The sequence below is a fragment of the Scaptodrosophila lebanonensis genome, unplaced genomic scaffold, assembly GCF_003285725.1.
Source record: "Scaptodrosophila lebanonensis strain 11010-0011.00,11010-0021.00 unplaced genomic scaffold, SlebRS2 tig00000001-arrow-pilon, whole genome shotgun sequence".
Lineage (NCBI taxonomy): Eukaryota > Metazoa > Arthropoda > Insecta > Diptera > Drosophilidae > Scaptodrosophila > Scaptodrosophila lebanonensis.
The window spans coordinates 2,479,755-2,502,569 of NW_022060529.1; the positions used below are offsets into that span (position 1 = coordinate 2,479,755).

Below are 22,815 nucleotides of genomic sequence, written 5' to 3' on the forward strand. Positions count from 1 at the left end.
AGTCTAATTTCCGCATTATTATTATTTTTTTTTAAATCACCGTAATAACGTTATACTTGATTGCGGTCATTACTTACTTAAATTTATGGCCAATCTTTACAAAAAAAAAAAAAAGCGATGCAAGAATTTATAACACTTTAAATATCAACACTTTCTCTTACATCAAATTTTTTTCCTATTATATTACGATCCATTTCAATTATTAACCATCTCTTACAGCCAAGCCGTTGCTTTACTCACCTTGCTCAATTTATATTTACACTAGTATTTTAAGGCAGTCATATGTTTACCTATTCTGCTACTGGCTACGAATCCAGTGATAATTAGCTTTAGATTTCTATTATCGGTTAATGTACGGTCACTTTTTTTTGGAATTCCTTGAAAATTATGATTTTAGTTTTTAATAAAAAGTTTATAATGTTCGCTTAAATTCCGCCTAACATTGATTTCCGCTAGCCACAGCATGTAGAGGTTCAAAGGGGTCATTTGCCTAATTGTTTTTGGATATAAATGACCAAGGATGGGTGGGCCAATACTTCCTCAACACCATCAGGGGAATACCAGAGGTGTGTTCACTTGTGTTACGTGGTCTGCCAACCCGCGATCCTTTTGTTAGTCATATTCATGTATATCTTTACCGGTTTTTTTTTGGCTTCCCCACAGCACGCTTTAACTTTAAATAATAAGCTTAATGAAAGGCCGTATGATTGGAGAGACCTCGAACACCACCCACTAGCCGACGAGCCCGAGCCGGAACATATAGCGTGCGCTCTCCAACATACACACACCATCTCGCCTACTCTACTGGGATATGTCCTATACCCGTTACAGTTATAATTTCATTTATTATTTTGGCGCCCAACGTGTGGAGCCCAACTTTTAGTTGTCAATTTTATTTCGTATTTTTGGCTTTCAAATGTTAGGCTTCACAAGAACATAAATATGACTGATACACTTTTTATTCTTTTCTGCAGTAAAATCTTTAGTCTTTTCCAACAATAGCTTCTCGTACGTTAGTCGCAATTAAATTTCTTTTTCCCTTTTGTAGTTTAGCTACATTTTTGTTTATCGTTATCGCTATGTTTTCTTTTAATTGCAACTATCGTAAGGAAAAATAAATCTCTTTTAACGTCATTTAGGTATATTTAGCAGTTAGACGCATTGGACTGCAGGGGATTGGTTCTCTACAGAGGGTACGCCTGACCACGGCTACTGTTTAAATTGCAATGACACTGTATATCTATAACCATTTCTTCTGTCCTTTCTTGTGTACCGCTTTGGTGACTGTCAGACGCATAGGAATACTGGTGAATAGTTTCTTTGAAATGTCAGCAGGCCACGGCTGATAGGAATTAAAGCGATACCAATTCCTTTTTCTATTTTTATTATATGAGTTTCTGCAATTAGACGCATAGGAATTCAGTACGATCGGCTTTAAGAGCTGACTACTGACCACGGATAATGTAGGCATTCAAATAGTAAAAAAGTTCAATATCATTGGTTTCTAAAGACTTTTTGTTTGCGTTATGGGGTGCTTAGGAATACAGGCTGGGTTAATTTTCTGTAATTGCCGCCTGGCCACGGCTCATAATGAAGACAAGGTCACGTAGGTTTGGCATCAGAATAACACCGTCATACCGGCCAAGCGTTGGCTTGCGTTGAGTTTGGCGTTGTTGTTCTTACGACAAACACCAGTGTTCTTTCCTCTTACCCCGCTTTGGGAAGCAGACACATACGTACACAGGCTGATAAACACTGATAAGAATCTCTACATATGCTGTTGGTTAAGCGTGAAATCATAGACTTTTGGTTTTTGATCGTTACCGTTTCGCTATATTTATTTTTTTAGGTTTAATTTTTAGTTTTTCGCTTTTGGGTTTGTTGTACCTATATCTTAAGCTGCAGCAATAGTTTTGTTGACGTGCAGACAACAACAACATTTCTTTTTTGGTTTTGTTGACATTTTAGTTTCGCTGTTTTGATTTGGGATTTTGTTTTGCATTTATTCTTGCAAGTGTTTTGCTTGCATATGCATTGAAGTATTAATAGTAGCTTCGAGATGCCACTAAATCGGTCTACAGAAACCAGTGCCGAATCGGCAACTGACCTTTGCTTTTTATGCAAGGGCAACTTACAGGATTTGGAAACACATAGGGTGACTTGTGGACACATATTCCATAAGGCATGCATTACAACGCATTTCCATGCCTCAAATTTATGTCCCGTTTGCAGAGAGGTTTGCATAAGTAAGCCTTTGGCAAAGCCAACAACTTCGGCTTACAACACAAGGGCACAATCTCGACAACAAGGTTCGGCTAGCACGTCCAGTGAGGCAAGGCGAACTAGTGTTAGTCCAAGCCCACCTAATACCGTCAACCTCAGTACTGTTGGTAATTCAAGCCTTTCTCCTGAGGTCGGAGCAGCGATTGCAGAAGCTGTTAAAGCAATGCAGACTGGATTAATGCTGGAGTTAACTGGTCAGATAGGGAGATTACTACAAGAAAATCTTGCAGCTCAATTGTCAGCTGCACCAGCGGCAGCCACACCAGCGGCCCCTGCAGCAACGGCAGAATCAAGAAACATATCGTTAGAAATACCAGATCAGACCGCTTCTTTGCAACAACTATTGGGCATTGGCTCTAACAATGCCATTAACATACCATCAACGGCACCTCCTAATGCATCGCCTCGTTCGATCAATTCTAGCTTGTTGAGTAGACCCGATAAAGTTGGCCAAATCATTACTAGCTGGAAACTTAGATTTTCTGGTGAACGCAGTAGTTTGTCTATTGATAATTTCTTATACCGGGTTGAGGCTTTGACTCATCAAACTTTGGAAGGAAATTTCGATTTATTATGCGGAAATGCTAGTACGCTGTTTGAGGGAAAAGCTAGCGATTTCTTCTGGCGTTTTCACAAGTCCAGTGGACATATACGTTGGCCAGAGTTATGCGCGGCCTTACGCAAACAATTTAGGGACACTCGCACCGACGTGGATATCCGCGAATTAATACGCGATAGGAAGCAGCGCGAGAAAGAAAGCTTTGATGCATTTTATGATGCGATTGTGCTGCTGACTGACCGTTTGCAAACTCCACTGTCGGAGCAAACGTTAGTTGAGGTTTTGAGGCGCAACTTGAAACCAGAAATTCAGCATGAAATTTTGAATCTGCAGATCAACTCTGTTGAGCAGTTGCGGGAAATTTGTCGCAGGCGCGAATGCTTTTTGGAAAGCATTAATCGCACGCAGACTTATCGTAAAGCACTTCCGTTCAGAACTAACGTAGCTGAAGTAGTCAATGGAGGTAATTGGGAAGAGGCTTCTGAGTTTGGGGAAGACGAAGTTCCTTTAGATATAGAAGCGTTAGCATTAGTCTGTTGGAACTGTAGGAAGGAGGGTCACCGCTATCAGGACTGTATTGCCAAAAGAAAAGTGTTTTGTTATGGTTGTGGAGTGGCAAATACCTACAAGCCATCATGTCAGCGATGCTCAAAAAACGCGAAAGCGAGCACCCAAGGCAGTCGACCGCCTCAGATCGCTCACCATTCTCGGTCGACAAACACGGAGTTGTAGACCAGTATCATAATAAAATAAACTCAACTATTGTTGAAAATATACCGGACGTACCACATTTTGAGACTATGCCTGACATTACGTCATGCTGGCCTCACCGAATTCAGATTTTAAAAGAATCCGCCAACTTTCCAACGTATCTTCATCCTGGTAAACGTTCGCGCAACACAGCTAGACTTAAATCTTTTTGGCATGCAGCGAAAGTTATCTCGGCTATTGGCAAAAATGCTAAGGACCAACGTCCGTATGCAGATATTAAAATATTAGGTCGAGTTGTTTCAGGCTTATTAGATACAGGAGCATCAATGAGCTGTATTAGTGGACAATTGGCCCAGGAAGTTATACGTAGCAAGATAGGACTCAAAAAGATTCTTGGCAACGCTTGCACTGCGGACGGCAGTAGTCAAACAATTTTGGGACGAGTGACATTACCAATTGAATACAATGATAAGAAAAAGAACATTGTATTCCATATAATACCTTCTCTTAGTCAAGACTTATACTTGGGCATAGACTTTTGGAACAGTTTTGGGTTACTTCCATCTAATTTGCAATTGGCAGAAGTAGATAGGGGTACACACAATTTGACTTTGGCTCAGCAATCGGAATTGCAGAATGTTATAGCGCAGTTTCCATCGTTTGCCGTAGCTGGTTTAGGTAAAACACATTTAGTATCTCACTCTATAGATGTGGGCAACGCCAAGGCAATAAAGCAAAGACATTTTCCAGTATCGCCAGCGGTTGAAAAACTTTTATATGCTGAGGTCGATCGATTGTTGAAGCTAAATGTCATTGAGGAGTCAGACAGTGCCTGGTCCTCGCCTGTGGTGTTGGTCCAAAAGCCTGGCAAAGTGCGGCTCTGCTTAGACAGTAGAAAGGTGAATGCAGTTACGCAAAAGGATGCATATCCTTTACCACAAATTGATGGCATACTAAGCAGGCTACCAAAGGCAATGTTCATAACGAGTTTGGATTTAAAAGATGCTTTTTGGCAAATCCCACTCGATACCGCATCTCGCGACAAAACCGCTTTTACCATACCAGGTAGACCTTTATATCATTTTAAGGTCATGCCATTCGGGCTCTGCAATGCTCCTCAAACCATGTCCCGCTTGATGGACAAGGTAATACCAGCGGCTCTGAGGAATGAGGTGTTTATATATCTGGATGATTTATTAGTGGTTTCAGATAGTTTTCAGGCGCATATGCATGTTTTGCGCAAAGTAGCTTCTTGCATACAGGCAGCCGGCTTGACAATAAATTGCGAAAAAAGCAATTTCTGTATGCGTAGCGTAAAATACTTAGGCCACATAATCGGAGAGGGAGTAATACGCACAGACCCTAGCAAAGTGTCAGCGATTGTAGATTTTCCTTTACCTCAGAATTTAAGGGCGTTAAGGCGTTTCCTTGGTATGGCCGGATGGTATAGAAAGTTTATAAACAACTTTGCTGGAGTCACTGCTCCACTAACAGATTTGCTGAAGCAAAAGCGTAAATTTACTATGTCTGTCGAAGGAGAAAAAGCGTTTGAAACTTTAAAATCAATGCTTAGTTCTGCTCCACTTTTGATCAGTCCCGATTTTTCCAAACCTTTTTACTTACATTGCGATGCAAGCAAGACAGGAGTAGGTGGGGTTCTTGTACAAAAGTCAGAAGCAGGAGACGAAATGCCGATTGCATTCGTATCTAAGAAATTAAACAAGGCCCAAAGAAATTATTCTGTCACCGAGCAGGAATGTTTGGCAGCCATCGTATGTATCAAACGATTTCGTCCGTATGTTGAAGGGCATGAATTTACAGTCATTACCGATCATGCCTCTTTAAAATGGCTTATGTCGCAAACCGATTTACATTCCCGTTTAGCGCGTTGGTCGTTAAAACTGCAGGGTTTTCGATTTAATATTGAGCATCGAAAAGGCAAATTAAATATTGTGCCAGATGCGCTGTCACGCGTAAACGAGGACGAATTAGCAGCAATTGACTATAATAAGGGCCTAATTGTAAATTTGGACTCAGAACATTTTAAGTCAGCTGATTATCTGGATATGGTCGAGTCAGTTAAAGCCAACAATGACCAGTTTCCGGACTTGAAGGTGGTTGACAATATGCTGTATAGGCGCACCGTGCATACAACGGGTGATCAGCTACACGACAATTATGCTTGGAAATTGTGGATACCTAAGAACTTGGTCGAGGAAGTACTCCGCAATGCCCATGACAATCCGTTAGCATCACATGGCGGGATCCATAAAACGTTGGAACGAGTCCGGCGTTACTATTTTTGGCCTGGTCTTGTTGATGATGTCAAGACGTACGTAAATGCTTGCGAAACTTGCAAGATGACAAAAGCACCGAATTTTCCGATGCGACCACCTTTGGGCAAACCTGCGGAGTCTGAGAGATTTTTCCAACGTTTATACGTTGACTTTTTAGGTCCATATCCTCGGTCACGCAGCGGAAATATTGCCATCTTCATTGTTTTAGATCATTACTCTAAATTTGTTTTTCTGAAGGCAGTAAGGAAATTGAATGCAGAAACGGTTGTTAAGTACATGCAGCAAGAATTGTTTCATACATTTGGGGTGCCCGAAACTATAGTATCGGATAATGGTTCCCAGTTTAAATCTGAAGCATTTCAAAAATTCTTGCGGGAAAACAAAATTTTCCATTCACTTACAGCGGTGCATTCGCCTCAGGCAAATGCTTCTGAGCGCGTGAATCGCTCAGTTATAGCAGCCATCCGTTCGTATATTCGTCCAGATCAAAAAGACTGGGATGAAAGTTTGAGCAGTATCTGCTGCGCTTTACGGTCTGCTGTCCACTCTGGCCTCGGCACAACACCTTATTACATGGTCTTTGGTCAGCATATGATTACTTCAGGTTCAACGTACAAGTTGCTTAAAACGTTGCGCCTTATTGAGGATAGAGCGGTTGTTTTCTCAAGAGAGGATTCGCTCGATATTGTGCGCAGTAAGGCGCTTGAGACAATGAAGAAACAGCAGCAGAAGAACGAAAAAATCTATAATTTGCGGTCGCGTGAGGTTTCTTATTCAGTTGGACAAGAAATCTTCCTTAGAAATTTTAAACAGAGTAATTTTCCAGCCGGATACAATGCAAAGTTAGGACCAGCTTTTGTGAAAGCGAGAGTTCGACGTAAACTTGGAAATTCTTATTACGAGGTCGAAAATTTGCAAGGGAAAATACTGGGTCGTTATCATGCGAAAGACTTGCGTCAGTAAGAATTTGTTTTCTTGCAGCGTCTGGTGTTTTCAATCTTGCGTTTGCTTTGAAACCCAAGATTGAATTTAGCAGGGGGGAATTTGTAACGACGCTGGCGGCGAATATCGTAAATTAAATTGCATTCCCTTAGTCAAGCAGTTCATTGGCTATTTATGTTTACGCACTGCTTGTTTAGTTACGGTTTGAATTGGCGATTCGTCTTAGCGCCAACTGCCTATGATCGCATTTTTTATTATTCTTGCCTTAGCAGACGAAACAAACAAATTTTCCATAATTGTTTTTATATATGTACAAAAAAAAATTATTTTCTGCAGCCGCACGGCTATCGGCCACCTATGGGTTATTTTCAGTATTGCTCAGTGGCAATATTTGCTAGTTGTCAGTGGCCCTTTCTTCAACCTTGACCTGTCAAAGGGAGATTGTCAGAAGAGGGGGTGAAGCAATTTCCGCAAAGAAAAGTTTTCTTGCGTAGCCTCGGCATCCGGATACTTTCTTTTCGCTTGAAGATCGCATGGGAGCAGGTTGTGCCCAATATACTCTGGCTGGCAAATATATGGTCATACATATAGTATAACCTATAGTCCGTTTCAAATTCGGCTGGGCCAAAGCGTTAAGCCTGCTGCAACAAATTTGGAGAATTTGCAGTAATCTTTCACTTCAATTGTGTTAGCAAAAGGAATTCTGCCTGGTGCCACTTCCGGATATCGGGTAAATTTTACTTTTTCCGTTTATTCGCATATAAAATGCAAAAGCTAATGCTATTTCTTCATTGTACATTGTTTTCGTGCAGAATTGGCACTTAATAAAAAGTCCAATCCCCATAAAGGGCATTAACCTTTGCTTATCGCTTTGATGGGCACTTGCTAGAGCGACGACTAGGAAAAGGGAAGTGCACGGGAGAAGGAGGCGTGCTAGAAACGAGATCGGCGCTTCGCTCAGGCCACTGGAACGGCGAAAAGAATCACCGCCTCAGTTGCGTGGATCATATCCGATATGACGGTCGTCGGCTTAAGCTAGGGCACCTGTTTTTTTTGTTGCGTTTCCGTGCACCGAAAAGGTGGCGAAGCCCCAGGTGGCTTTAGTGAAGAGGGCCTGCGTAAAAAAAAAAAAAAAAAAAAAATTATAAAAACTATATATATGTAAAACTATACACAAATGTGGGCCCTGCAAAAACAACAAAAAAAGTGCAACCGAGAGAACTAGGCATTTATTTTTTTTCTATTCTTTCGTCTTATATTCTTTTTTTTTGGGTCGTATACGGCCTTATACTTAAATTGATCTATATCCGATGTGAGCAAAGCAGCACGGCCGGGTGTGTAGAGAGGGAAAAAAAAGAAATAAGTGAAAACCAAAGAGAAAAAAAAGAAAAGAGAAGGCAACAAAAAAAAAAGGCAAAACAACAAATAAAAACCCCTTTGACTATACGTTTCGAAATAAAATTTTATTAAGCATGGCGACAAGTGAAGGTATGAAAAGTGCATGTTTTTAAAACCAAAATTTCAACATAAAATTTTACAAACAAATTAAAAATCATAATTAATGTGCATGTAAGCAGCAACGAGCCTATGCAGAGCGCCTCAACGGAAAGATCTTTCGACGTTGGACGACAACTGTAAGTAGAACCGTTTGAATTTTATTTACTTTCATGCAGAAGAGCACGCGTACAAAAACAAAAAAAAAAAATAAATAAAACACCTGTTCATATGCGTCATATGTCTGCCTGCTGGCCATGTAAAGTCTAATTTCCGCATTATTATTATTTTTTTTTAAATCACCGTAATAACGTTATACTTGATTGCGGTCATTACTTACTTAAATTTATGGCCAATCTTTACAAAAAAAAAAAAAAGCGATGCAAGAATTTATAACACTTTAAATATCAACACTTTCTCTTACATCAAATTTTTTTCCTATTATATTACGATCCATTTCAATTATTAACCATCTCTTACAGCCAAGCCGTTGCTTTACTCACCTTGCTCAATTTATATTTACACTAGTATTTTAAGGCAGTCATATGTTTACCTATTCTGCTACTGGCTACGAATCCAGTGATAATTAGCTTTAGATTTCTATTATCGGTTAATGTACGGTCACTTTTTTTTGGAATTCCTTGAAAATTATGATTTTAGTTTTTAATAAAAAGTTTATAATGTTCGCTTAAATTCCGCCTAACATTGATTTCCGCTAGCCACAGCATGTAGAGGTTCAAAGGGGTCATTTGCATAATTGTTTTTGGATATAAATGACCAAGGATGGGTGGGCCAATACTTCCTCAACACCATCAGGGGAATACCAGAGGTGTGTTCACTTGTGTTACGTGGTCTGCCAACCCGCGATCCTTTTGTTAGTCATATTCATGTATATCTTTACCGGTTTTTTTTTGGCTTCCCCACAGCACGCTTTAACTTTAAATAATAAGCTTAATGAAAGGCCGTATGATTGGAGAGACCTCGAACACCACCCACTAGCCGACGAGCCCGAGCCGGAACATATAGCGTGCGCTCTCCAACATACACACACCATCTCGCCTACTCTACTGGGATATGTCCTATACCCGTTACAAGGCAGACAACAAAAGTAGCAGCAGAAGCGACAACAATTGCAAATGAAACAAATGCTGACATGGCAGCAGGGACGTCGACAATGCCAACAGCAGCAACAACAACAGCAGCCAATCCAGCCAATACAACAAAAACAACGGCAGCAGCTTCAAGAGCAACGTTCAGGTCTATGCCACGAACTCGAACATTGAGACGTGCGCCTGAAATGGACGCTGACATTGATGATGTTGATGTGGCTGCTGCTGTTGGTGTTGACGTTAAAGTTGTCGACGACAACGTTATCAAGAACGACGATGACAATGAAGACAGCATAGATAGCATTACTCAGGAGCTGGTAAATGCGACGAAGCCAGTCGCTAAAGAAGCAACCGCAGTTGAAGTCGACCAAGCTGCATTACCTATGACCGAACAGAACTTGGACAACAGCAAACCTTTTAAGGTAAGTTGACAGACATAAGCTTTTCTCTAGTTTTTCACCAGTCAAAGATTTCCCATTGATTTGTAGCCGAGCGAAACTTTTCGTTAAGTGATTAAGTTAGCACAACTACTTTGGCCATGGCTTTTTTGGGTGTTGGCCGCCATTGACGGCGTTGGCACAAAAGTTGAACCTAAAGTGGTTGTGCTTGAGTTGCAATGCAGAAGCACACCCTTTGCGTGTGATGCTTGTTGTGGCTGGATTTTCAAATGATTTCGCAAGAGCTGCAACTTTTGAAGGTCAAAATAAAAAAGCGTTCTTTAAAATAAACCCCCTTGTCTGTTAAAAAAAAATATATTCAGCTCTTTCAATTCTATAAATAAAACAGTATTTATTTGATTATTATTTCTTTTTACAAATTTAATGCCCAGCGAGAGTTTCCTAAATATTCCCCAAATGAAACGCTCGAATATGGACGGCCGATATGATATTCAATTGCCTTGCTAACATCCTGGTTATCAGATATTTTTTAGACTTTTTTTTTTAATTTGAAATAGAAAACTGTTTTAATAACTTTTTAATAACGATTCACAAAAAAGATTCCGATTTGACTGGGAATGCAGCTGGGAATAAATTTGTTTAATATGGCAAACAATTGACTTAAATAAATATTTTAGTACTTTTGTTAGATTCCTATTTATGCCTTCTTCCATTTTACAAGTATGTTGACGACTGCCTATGTATGTTGACTTAAGTAAATGTTAAGCTTTAGCAGTTGCGAGCTACTCGTTTTAAGGCATTTTGTTTAAAACTATAAAATATAAACTTGCATCATTGTGGCGGGCATCACAAAACGGATTAAATGAAATGCGATTCAGATAGGAAGGCAGGGCTTAAAGCTTCAGCTAACCAAAATCTGCACAATAGAAACTTAATTAAAAACTGCCAGAGTAAGAGTACGAGTAGGACTGCGGGTTGGGGGCCCTTTAAGCGCAACTCGAACTAATTTATCATTAGTGCGACAGTCGCCCACTCGTCGACCCATTCACAAGGCAGCGTTGTCTGCGGTTGCCGATAACGTTGCGTCTGGAACTTGGCCACGCATCACTAGACTCGTCTGGGCTTATGCGGGCTCCTGCGCGTTGCGCCCGTGTCTGCACCCTAATCGATTTATTGTGTGGAAAAGCGTTGGAGCCAAATGAACTGTATCTAAAAGATCAACACAAAAAGCAGAATGGCCAGCAAATTGGCTGTCGCAAAGTTTTGAGCGATGCTTTACAAAAGTTATAGTAAGCAACGATGATAAATACTTACAATATACACAATAATATTAACTGACAAGCACACATTTAAGTTACGAGAGAGATGGTTTGGTGCATAGTTGTAAATGTGGCAGGCCACCGAAATTAATTGGCAGCTTATGCAAGACAAATGTTTGGCAATTTGTCTATGGCAAAGATATGGTATACATATATGCATTGAAATGTCTGAGGTGTGTAAATGCTATGAGAGTTTTCACCTTTCTTTATGCTTCGCACACGCTGCTGAAGTATGGTTTTATTAGCCTGATGCTTATACATTGTATGTGTAATTTATGCACATCACACAGCTAATTAATATGCATACCGGAAATGGTTTAGCGGAGCATGAATTTATGCCAGTCTCTCCATCCGCCTTTCATCTGACAGTATATGTCCCTGTCCCTATTTATGGCTGTGCGTTTGCGTGGTTGGCGACAACAACTTGACTCACGTTTAATTAATGGTACATGCCGCCAAATGAGTTAATGTGACGGCTTTGATGCCAGAACATGGCCAGGGAGTATGCAATTAGTATTTCTTCTTCATTTTACTTAGCGATATACTTTTCGAACTAATAGCTCCTGAGCATGAAATTATACATATACTCAAAAAACTGTAAGAATTTCTAGGAAGGACTAAGGCAGGACATAAGTCTAAATAAGTATTGGAGCTAAATCGATTCCTACTTATAATATAGGGTGCTTCGATTTCGATGCAGACTGAAACAGAAAGCAAGTGCCATAATTTGTTTTATTATTAACATTTAATTATAAATTTAATTGAAAAACAAAATCCTAATACAGAAAAAATTGTGCGTCCAATTTGGTTTAGACAGCGGAATAAGTAAATAAATTGTTTCACCAAACAAACAATTCAAATAATGGTTAGACTGGAAGATTATGGAAATAAGAGTAAGGCAAGATCATGTAAAACCATTTTAAGTTTCAATTTCAACTCTCAAAAAAGATTTTAAGATCAAACTTAAGTAGCATTATAATATTTTATATAAGGCCGGTGGTTCATTGTTAGGCTAAATTAAGTAATTATGGACTTATGTTATATGACACAATGGCCTATTCGAAAGGTACAGTTTCCAGAAATATGCTAGCTGGAATTCCTTACAATTGCCGAAATAAATTTGTGTATACATGAATAAAGCACGGGTTCAACACATTAAGCCAAGACGAAGGAGCTCTCAAAACGGAGAGGAAAATTAAATTTAACTTAACCAACAGATGCTTCATAAGTAATTGGTTTTTGGTCTCATTTTGAAAAGGTTGGAGGCCGCACAACCCTCGACAATGAATTTTCTTGTACAAATTTCCAAGAACTCTAACATTTCTATATTAGAGTCGGTGTCAACAATTTTAAATAACAGTTCCGTAACAATTGATGCTGACGAAAGCCAGCACAACGATATTAAGAACCTGTTCCGAGTATCTGTCACAGCATACTACAATTCATTTGAGATTTGAGCTTTGTAGTTGAGTTCGCATTCCTCATTTTAGCTATGTACAAGTGTTCTTGTAAATGACCGCCTCTCGACCTGCTAAGAAATTGAAAACAACTCATGCCGTCTGTATCAGATTTCACACAGAGCAGTTGGGCTGTCCAATTTGGTAGCACCGGGCCATTTCCAAAAGATTTTCTATGTAGAACCAATGTTGGGCAGCAAACGAAAACAACAACGATGACGATGAGGATTAAGGAGACCCGACGGTCTCTGCCGTTAAACAAATGCGACATGGAAAACGCATTTGCTGCAAAACGACTTCAGCCAACTCTGAGCTACAACTCAAAAAAAAGTGGGGAGGAGCCAAATAAAAACATGCCAAGTGCTGGGGAGGAGTAGAAGAGTTTGGGCATTGGCTAAGAGCAATGAGAATACAAGTCAAGACACACACAAACATACACGGAAATTAAATTACCAACAGACATGAAAAAAATAAATACATACAAGTACCCAGACAAGCACATGCAGACATACATAAGGGTAGTCTAGTGTGACATACGTTGCGTATACGCAACGGCGCGCCTTAAGACAAATAAGCGGGCATTATTCATGCTCACGCAGCCGTGCAATTCCACATTGCTTTGAGGACATATGTATATGTACATACATATGTGTGTGTATACATTTGTGTATATACGAGTTTATAATTGAGTATTTGTTAATAAAACGCGTGTCAATGTACATATGAATTGTTTACTTGTTCTAAAATATTAAACGACAGCTAAACAATTCAAATTGTTTTCTGGAACACGAATGACAACAATAAGAGTTGAAGAGATGAGCAAAACGTGCGGCGCAAATCTGAACCGCTTTCTCACAAAACCCAAAAGAAGGGTATAAAAAGTTATTGCATTGAATTTCTAGGAATTTTCACATAGACAATTGGTTAGTTGAGCTTCTCCGATGCGTCTAGATTTTATGTTAACAGAAAAAATTATATAATATAGATGGTACTTTGGTAATTATTTATAAAATTCTTTTTTTTATTTCTGTTAACAAACAAAGTTATCGACGTAAAGAACAACCATTTAAAATACTGAGGTGTGGTAAAACCTTAGAAAAGAAATTGGACTTTAAAGTATGAAATTTATTGGAGTTTGTCTAATATTTATATTAAAAAGTTTCATTACTCTTAAGTTTTATGATGTGCTTAAGTGCAGTACAACAAAATATGTTTTATAAATGAAAAAAATAAATCTATTGTTAGTCTCAGTGTACATTTGTGTCATTCATTCATGTGTCTATGGCTTAAAAAGGAAGAGTGTAATCTATTTACAATTTCTTTCGGTATTTTGCTGCACATTGTAAAATTACATATGCTTGTGAGTGGTGTGTGTGTAAAAAGTATGCAGGGCATTAAGTGCTGGTTAAATAGCAGCTCTACTGCACACAGATACACAAATAGCCAACGTGGTTCGAGTGGCTGGGCAAACAAGCAAAACTACGTGAAATTCATGGAAAATTCATGACTGAATTGACATCTGCGCCCATTATGTTCGCCCCACATACATAGTCCTTGTTGTAGACGTTGGTGTTCCTCCCAATCTCATCCTGCTTGTTTCTCTCTCCTCCTCTTGATGTGCTATGCAAATGACGAATTTGTAGGGCCAATATTTACGGTGCGCTTTTGGTCAGCTTTCGGCAGTCCATGTGGTACTCGTATTTGACCAGCAGGTGAACAAAGAACGATAAACAGTATAAATATTTATACAGCCAGAGCGGGTGCACCCAAATAAGTCAACTGTGACCAGTATACCTGACCAAAACAAAACAAAACAGGGGTAGGCAGGCTTGCTAGCTGCCACTAAAAGCAATCAACAGCGACACTTCCACTCATTATGGCAGCAATGACTGAAAAGACTTGCCACAGAAATGGCAAAAAGCAGAAGCAACAGAATCGTCGCCAGCTTACTGGCTCAATAGCTAATAAGGGTGGGCTGAAAAAGGGTGACTTGATTTTCTACAGACAATGAAGGATAGCGAGCTGACGACTGATGTGGCACGGCAAAGAAACCGAGGAAAATGCGTGCAACAGTTTCCGTTTTTGAGTGGTGGAATTTCACGAGACAGGGAGTCACGCAACTTAATTTTATTGGAGGCAGCACGGAGAAGGATCTCGGAGCAGGGCGTTTAGCAGTCGAGCGAGCTAAAGTAAAGTAAAGGTTAAAGTCAAGGACAAGGTCAATGAAAGCATATAAATGAGAATACCAAACACGTCTGTCGAAGAGTATGCATCCAAATTCATTAAAGGAGCTCAATAGATATTTTCTTGGAAATCCGGTTAATTGGTAAGGCCACATATATATAAAAAGAGGCTTAATAGATATTTTCTTTGAAGTCCTGTTAATTGGTAAGGCCACATATTTATAAAGAAGGTGGTACTCGCATATGATAGGCACATAAAAACTGATTGCTTTTAATTTCTATTTTGAGGCTATTAACCTTACTAGTTTTAGGTATTTCATTTAAAAAATTTCTTGGAAATGTGTTTTGAAGCTAAATGTGTTCTTAACTGCTCAAAAAATGAAACTAAGGAGTTCAGTTTGTGCGACTTGCGTAAAAAATTATTCTTACAAACTGTGTTTTGGTAGTTTGTCAAGTTGAAAATACAATTATATTCTTCAAAACAAGTAAATATACATGCATATATGACAACTGTACGTTTTAGTTTTAATTGCAATTTGTTTGATCGGGAAATGAATTACTCTTCCTTTCTCCAAAAATATAGTTTATACTTATGTTGAATTGCCATAAGCAAACTTCCTTGATTGAGTGTAATTGTGTTGTTGAATAAGAAAACAACAGTATGTTGAAAAGGTTATAATGGCTTCTCGACCACAGAGAGAAACAAGAAAATGAAATACAAGTAGAGAGCAGGAGCGCAGGAGAGAAAGAAATGGTTGGAATAAGAAAAAGAAGTCAAAAAACGCATAAAAACCAAAGAAAGCCGCAGGACATTGGCATGTATGTATATGAGGAGCTAGGAAAGGAGCCAAGCAACCAACCAACAAAGCAATTTGCAAGGGCAATAAGTTGCGTATACGCCACATTGGCTTGACCAGTGGGTAGCCAACAAAACAAGTACGACCGGACCCAGCTCGATGCGAATGTTACTTTAATAGCCAACCTAAGCATAAACACACACCCAAACACCCACACACCTACACACACAAACTGACGTGCTTAGAAACTTCAGCATTCATTGAAATTCGCATAAAATGCATGATAAATTCTCATTGTTGTTGACTGGTTGGTTGGGTGCTCCATAGACGTCAGCAATGGCCGGCATTTGATGTATCTTTGTTAGTAGGCATAATTGGTTTAGCACCCAAATGGCATGGTCGTCTATTGATTGATGTGCCCTGCGTGCTAAGTAGATGGATACAGAGGCGGTTTCAGTGCGACGTTGCTGCTTTGCATAAACAGTTAACAGCGAAGGGTGACGCAACTTTACGACTTATTGGACTGATTGAATGGCAGGAATTCAGCCTGGCTGGCAGGCAAGTTTATTATCAATTTTATAGACTTTTGCTCTGCTCGCCAATACATTTGTCAAGCGAATGACAGCTGACTGCCATCGATCAAAAGTTGCTCGCTCACCGTTAACAATTTATTGAGGCTCAACTGCCACTGTCGTGTATAACATGACGTATGCTTGATATTGCCTACAGCTAGGCTTAGGCACTTGTACCTAAACCAACAACAAAGTTTTCTTTTTATACCCTGTACCTGTAGGGTAAATGGGGCTATTAGGTTTGGGTCGGCAAGATGAATCGATATAGCCATGTCCGTATGTATTTTATTTTTGTATTTTAAATAAAAAATTTACGAACTTTGTACAGTGTGGATCTGTAAACAATTATCTACTCTTGATTTGAATTTGATCCAAATCGGTCAATTTTAAGAAAAGTTACTAGCCCACAAGCCGGAGCATCTTCGCTTTCTTTTTGCTTCTGCTATGGGCGCATATAAATCAGTGTCGGAAGTTTCTCTGAGTACAGGGTATTTCACAGTCGGGCTTGCTTGACTCTAGCGCTCTCTCTTCTTTTGTCCTATGTTCTTTATTTGCTCAGTATCGGGTATGGCCGAAGCCCTCCTGCCCACTGGCAAATTGAAATCGACAACATTATGCTTTAAATATTAAGTAGCAATCTTTTAACGTGCCACAATTTGTGAGGCATAGTGTCGCCAATGGGCTGAACACAATACCTGAGCATAGCCGTATACTGGGTTACTGTCTGTTGTTGCTGCTGCCGCTTGTTGGCCTTTATTGTTATGGCAAATAATAATAAATTGATTAGATGTACACTTACACAGTTGTGTGTGTGCGTTTGTTTTTGTGGCTTTATCATTGTTTTGCGCTTCACTAGCGCTTTATTGTTTTTATTATTGTTTCAGATTAAGGAAACAAAAACAAAATTTATGAAAGTTTGAGGTCAGCTTAAACAGACAGTTGAAAGGTCAATTTAGGGCGGCCATCGGTGTGAGCTGGTTCGAATTGCTGCCTGGGGCACATTTAAATTAAAATCAACAACGTTGGGTTGCCGCATGGCCTTCTTGTTGCCAGTGCTTGGTGCTTTTGATTGCCGCCATCAAAGGCACCACAGGCAGCGTGACATTTTCGTAATGAGCGAATTCCTTCTTGCAAAATACTCAACAGTAGAGCATTATCACTTTATCATACAATTTTGCGTTCTCAAGATTTAGGATACATATGTACGTTAAAAATATTCTGACTGACTCTCGTTTTTAATGCATAATAATTGATCACAAATTGTTTTTGAATCATTTAATCGTTTTCATTTTAAAGGGCATTCTTAAAACAAATTCAAAGATAGTGAAAATGTAGCCTTAGACCATTGTGATCATGTTCAATCGGTAAAGTCTTATCCAAATGAGATCATAAACCTACTCGCTGGCTTTTTTTTTTGAGTTTATGTAGCCAAATCATTTAATTTATTACTTGTATTTATGTAAATAAGTCGAAATACAATTAAGGGGCCACACTCGCTATACTTACATCTGTTTTTATGTTTGCCTTTTCGATATCGTTCAATGTTCTAGTTCCCCCATATTTACACAATTTTATTCAAAACCGGTTAAATTTATTGAATAATAACTTCAATAAGCCAAATGTGCCAGAGCACAACAATTTATTTTTTTATGAGTGTAAATAAAGATGAATGAGAGAGAAAAAAAAAATAGCTTTGACCATGTTACATATTCGAAGTACCGAGTTATATGGATTTTCACTGCAATGTTAAAGAGTGTGCTTATCGGTTGTTTTGCTGTCGGTTCGTTGGAATAATTGGACCATGAGTGACCATGGAAAACAAGAAATGAATAAGTGAGTAATGTACGGAAAGGGTCACAAATCAGAGGGGACCAACAAGTTTATTCATAGGAGATAGCAGTTTTAAGCAGTATTTAACATTAAACTACAATGCCATATTAATGCTTGTTGTTCTAAGTATTATATATACTTCTCTCCTGTTCGAATTCTTTCGATCACATTCTTTATATAACATTGTTAAAATAAAAGTAGTTACATTTTTGATGCACAACTGTCAATAATGAATACATTCTACAAGTTTTGCGTCGGAAATTAACAATTTGCTGTGTATTTGAGCTTCGGCTTGCCGATGCCTTAGTCTATTCCTGTTTACTCATAATTATAATTTCTCACGCTGTAGATCAAAGATGTCACTCGACATATTCGGAAAGCAATGGTGGCCTCAACTTTGGCTGAGCTGCGTTTGAAGGTAGCGGTCAGGTTCGAGAGGGGCCAACCGGCCATCCATTTGGATTGCGATGGCACAGAAATCGATGATGAGGAATACTTCAGCACTTTGGAGCCCAATGCCGAGCTCATAGCTGTCTTTCCTGGCGAGCAGTGGCGAGATGTTAGCAAAGCGAAGGCAATTGAATGGACTGATAATTTATAAAGCTATTTGCGTTTTTACAGCCCAGCGATTACAATGCAAATGTGAGGCGAAGTTCGTTGGATGCCAGACGTTTGCGGAAGCTTGTGAATCAACTGCAATTGCAGCAGAATATGCTGAACGATGCCGACTTGGACACATTGTCCAATATGGATCCAAACTCGTTGGTGGATATTACGGGTCGTGACTTAAAGGATAGCGACTATGAGGCAGCACGACGCTCCACGGAACTGTCTTGTTAGATTTCACAAGACAATATTAATCGGATTGATTTTGAAACGAAATTTTAGATACTAATGTGTGTGTATCCCACTTATTTATGTTTTAATTTTTTTTTGATCTACTCGTATATGAAACGTATGTGACAAAAATATAGCACAGTGAAACGTCGCTTATGATAGCTGTAAGGACTTTGTAAGAGATTTTTAACAGAAAGTAAGACACACAGAGAGAGAGAGAGAGAGAGAGAAGGAGAGGGAGAGCGAAATGTTTGTATTTTTAGAGCACGTTTTGATAGAACTCACTAAGGAGCGAAGCCTAGAACAAATTAAATGTTTCTTTTAATCCGTTTATACACAATTAAAAGCGCAAAGTCCAGTGAAAAGCGAGGAACTGGAACTAGTGGGTATATTTTATATAAAGTCCATTCCGTACAGATATGTATGTAGAGAAAGTCTATGTCTATTATCAAACGCAAAATGTTCCTAGACCAATATGCTAATCCTGTAAAGCTGTCTAAAAAATATTATGGTTATATCACACAACAATCATAGAATTGTACACGTAGCTGCAGCTTAGAATTTAGCAACCTAAAGAAAATGTTAAAAGCTTTATTTTCAGGCACCACTTCAACTACACTTGTAACTTTTGAAAGAACATAATAGGGAAATCTCTCCAGAAACAGTCAACACCAAGAAATCGCGAAATATGCCTGTTGGACCTTTAGAAATAAATATGCAAAGCCTTAATTTTGTATGACACTTAAGGAAAGTAACTATCCCTCGTATAGTAATAGTACATTTTAATTCTGTGTCTATTCGTTTTAATGATGTGCCAATAGCTAATTTATCTCGCGGTAATTAGGGAACAAAAGAATTTTTGGTAATTTTACTAGAAAGTTAATTCCACAGACAACAAATTAAAGCAAAACAAAACAAAACAAACCAAATACAAGACGAGAACGAAGACGAAACAAATTGTGCAGAGTAATATAAACGTTGATTGTACAATAAGAAATACACAGAAATACTCACAAAGAGAGAGTCAATAAATGTTTTGGCAATTTACCGAAATACCCAAAAAGTATATATTTTTGAAATGTGCAGCCCATTGTTTATATGAATGTGTGTATTGTATATGTGTGTTTGCACTTTTTATTGCACTTTGTTTAGCAATTAAGATTGAAAGAAAATTTATTGCAATTTACGATTTGTATTGTACTTCAATTTGTGCACTTTCCCGGCACATTCCGAATTGCAATTGCAAAATACATCCAAGTCTATTGTAAATCGATCAAATCGAAACGAATTTGCAGGAAAATAAAGCTCTACAAGATTATTCACCATGTATATGTTTTTGAAAAATAAATTGGAATTCCATGTCCTGCGTGAGTGCAAATTGTTTTAATTTATAATAAATAAACGAGCATTTATTCAGAAGCCATATTTTTCCATCATTTGGTTTCTCGTCCAGGCGGTTGAAGTTGGTGTTTAAATCTATCAAACTATCTACATGGTTCACAGGATGTACATCTTATTGTAATAATATTCAGTGAGTACTTTTATTCTAGTTATAGTTTTTAATTTCCTCAAAATGGCGAAGTTTTAATATTAATTTATGAAGATTTAAAGTCCTTTGATTTTATAGAAGATCATACTTATGTGCACAGATATGACCCGCTTTTTATTTTAACATTCAAAGTGAACAAAAGCTGTGTTTTTGGAACTTAAGCAGATTTGATTATTACGAGGCATCAGCAAGGTCTCCAGATTACATTTGGAAGCAAACATTTTTTGGATGTGCCTAACGTAATGCTCACCAATTGATGTTCTTGGTTGCCTTCACTGCAATTTTTCCTCAAATTGTCTCGACCATCATTGAATATTTTGTGCCAATAATAAAGTAGTGTTTTGGAGATAGCCTGTTTCTTGAAATCCTTCTGCAACATTCTTAACGTTTCGGCTGCAGAAACTTCATTCTTTTTACAATAATTAACTGCACTTTAATTTTGAATAAATTCGGGCATTGTAAAAATCGAAAAATCACTTTTACTAATTTTTTTTTTTTTAATTATTTCTTTTTCAATTTTCCTTTTTTTGTGGAGAGTACAGGATATTTTATTGTCGGGCTTGCTCGACTGTAGTGTTCTCTCTTGTTGAAACAAACATTGTTGAATAGTTTTGAACTAATAGTTTCTACTAAGTACCCAATACATGGTTTAGAATATGTTTTTAATCGCCTTACAGCACAATAAGTGCTGAGTAAAGTTCTGAGCTTAAAATATATATATTTTTTTTATATATTTTTCGTTTTAAGACTCGTGTTCTATTTTTATTTTCCATTAGTCAACAGATTAGTAGGATGACGGATCAAGAAATATGTTTGAAAAGTATGTATGTACTTTAAAATATTATTGTTGGCTTAACCAATGGGGAGAAACTTGAACCTATATAAAAACGATTTTAATTGCTTGTTTTGGGCTTGGCGTTGGCAAAGCACTGCCAGTAATGCCTTTTTATTAAACTATTAGCTTCTAAAATTCCTTGAAGCTGCAATAACAGAAGCATGAAGTATTAGGTTTTGCTAACATCTTTCATTGACTTTATTCCTATTTATGTGAGAATATTCTTTCAGCAGCTGCACCTGGTTCATTTTTGCTTACTTATTATGGCAATTGTGCTAATTGGATTTGTATTTGCCGGACCCATAGTATTAAATGCATTTACAATCCATTTTCAATGCCATGGCCAGAGGCACATTCGAAATTGCTTCATTGCTCTTGCATAATTGCTTAATCAGCTTGTTGTCTAAATTAGTGCTTTGAATCGAAATTGGACAACTATGGGAAAATGTATCAATGCGCCTAATGATAATTGCAGGCCTCTGTTTCGCATATTTGCTGACTGACACTTTCGACAGCCATTATCATGCGCTGGTTGTCTAGGCATTAGGTGAAATTTTAATTAATTTTGCAAATTGTCTAATTCGTATGGCATTGCCAGCATTGGTCTATAAAAGTGGTGCTTTAAAACTAAGCTATATTTGCGTTGCCATTACTTACAATTAGCTGCCGATGTCGTTGTCATCCAGCTGAAACTAAAATGCAAAGAAATTGCAGCTGGAAAAGATTTTAAATAAAAGTTGCAACAACAGCTTTCTTTTCTTCTTTCCTATTTATTTGCTGCCTAAGCGTTGGCCAAACAAAGAAAAACACAGATAAAACATGAAAAGATGTCTCCATTAGCCCGGGCCGCGTTTCATTTTTCTCTCTGATTCCCATTGAATTTTTATTTCGCATTTCATGAGCAGTTTAATCTTAAAGAAGTGTAATCCTATTAGTAATTTTATCTAGGAAATGTTGAAAAATCAATTCATTATCTAAATTACTAAAACGGCCTAAATCACTACTCACCTTTTTTAGGTATGAAGAACATGCTCCTTGGTCCTTTGGGTACAATAACTGTATATTGAGAAACTTTGCGATATCCAGCCCCATCTAAGAAGGTAATCGAGCGGTCAAAAGGATTGCAAATGTTACAAAATTTGATGGTCATAGAAAAAATATTTATATTACCATTTAGAGCGCCGGTATTTTGATTGGCAATCAATTGATGTTAAGCCCCGAACAATAGAGTCGTGCATTGAATTTTGTGCTTATCAGTGTCAAAGGACATTCGTTTCTTGCGGGAAATGCGTGGAAAGATTGGAATATCGCCGTTAATAGTGTATAATAAGTTTTTTCTAATTTTGTTGTGATCTCGCAATAAGTACATACATATTAGTGATTTATTCATTTACTACACAAGCTTGAATTTCTTTCATACTTTATTTTAATTTGCTTGCTGTTTCTTGAATATTTATAGAATATAGTAGAACAGCAGCCTATTAATAAAAGATAAATATACTATGTATACGAGGCCACGTACTAAGTACGACTTAGTCCTTCTACCCTATTTTGGTATGCCGAAATGTTCGAAACCGCAAAAATGATGCGACGGCGGCAACCTGTAAATAAAATTGGCGCAAATACTCGATACAAATATTTGT

At 38.2% G+C, this 22,815-nt stretch overlaps 1 protein-coding gene across 1 annotated transcript; it reads left to right on the forward strand.

Annotated features, from left to right (window-relative positions):
* Positions 1–9,547: 9,547 nt before the first annotated feature.
* Positions 9,548–19,891, forward strand: LOC115634563. Its single transcript, XM_030532387.1, has 3 exons — positions 9,548–9,817; positions 18,301–18,510; positions 18,573–19,891. Exons 1-3 carry the CDS (start codon positions 9,548–9,550, stop codon positions 18,789–18,791), a joined length of 699 nt encoding a protein of 232 aa, XP_030388247.1. The 3' UTR covers positions 18,792–19,891.
* The last annotated feature ends 2,924 nt before the right edge of the window (positions 19,892–22,815 follow it).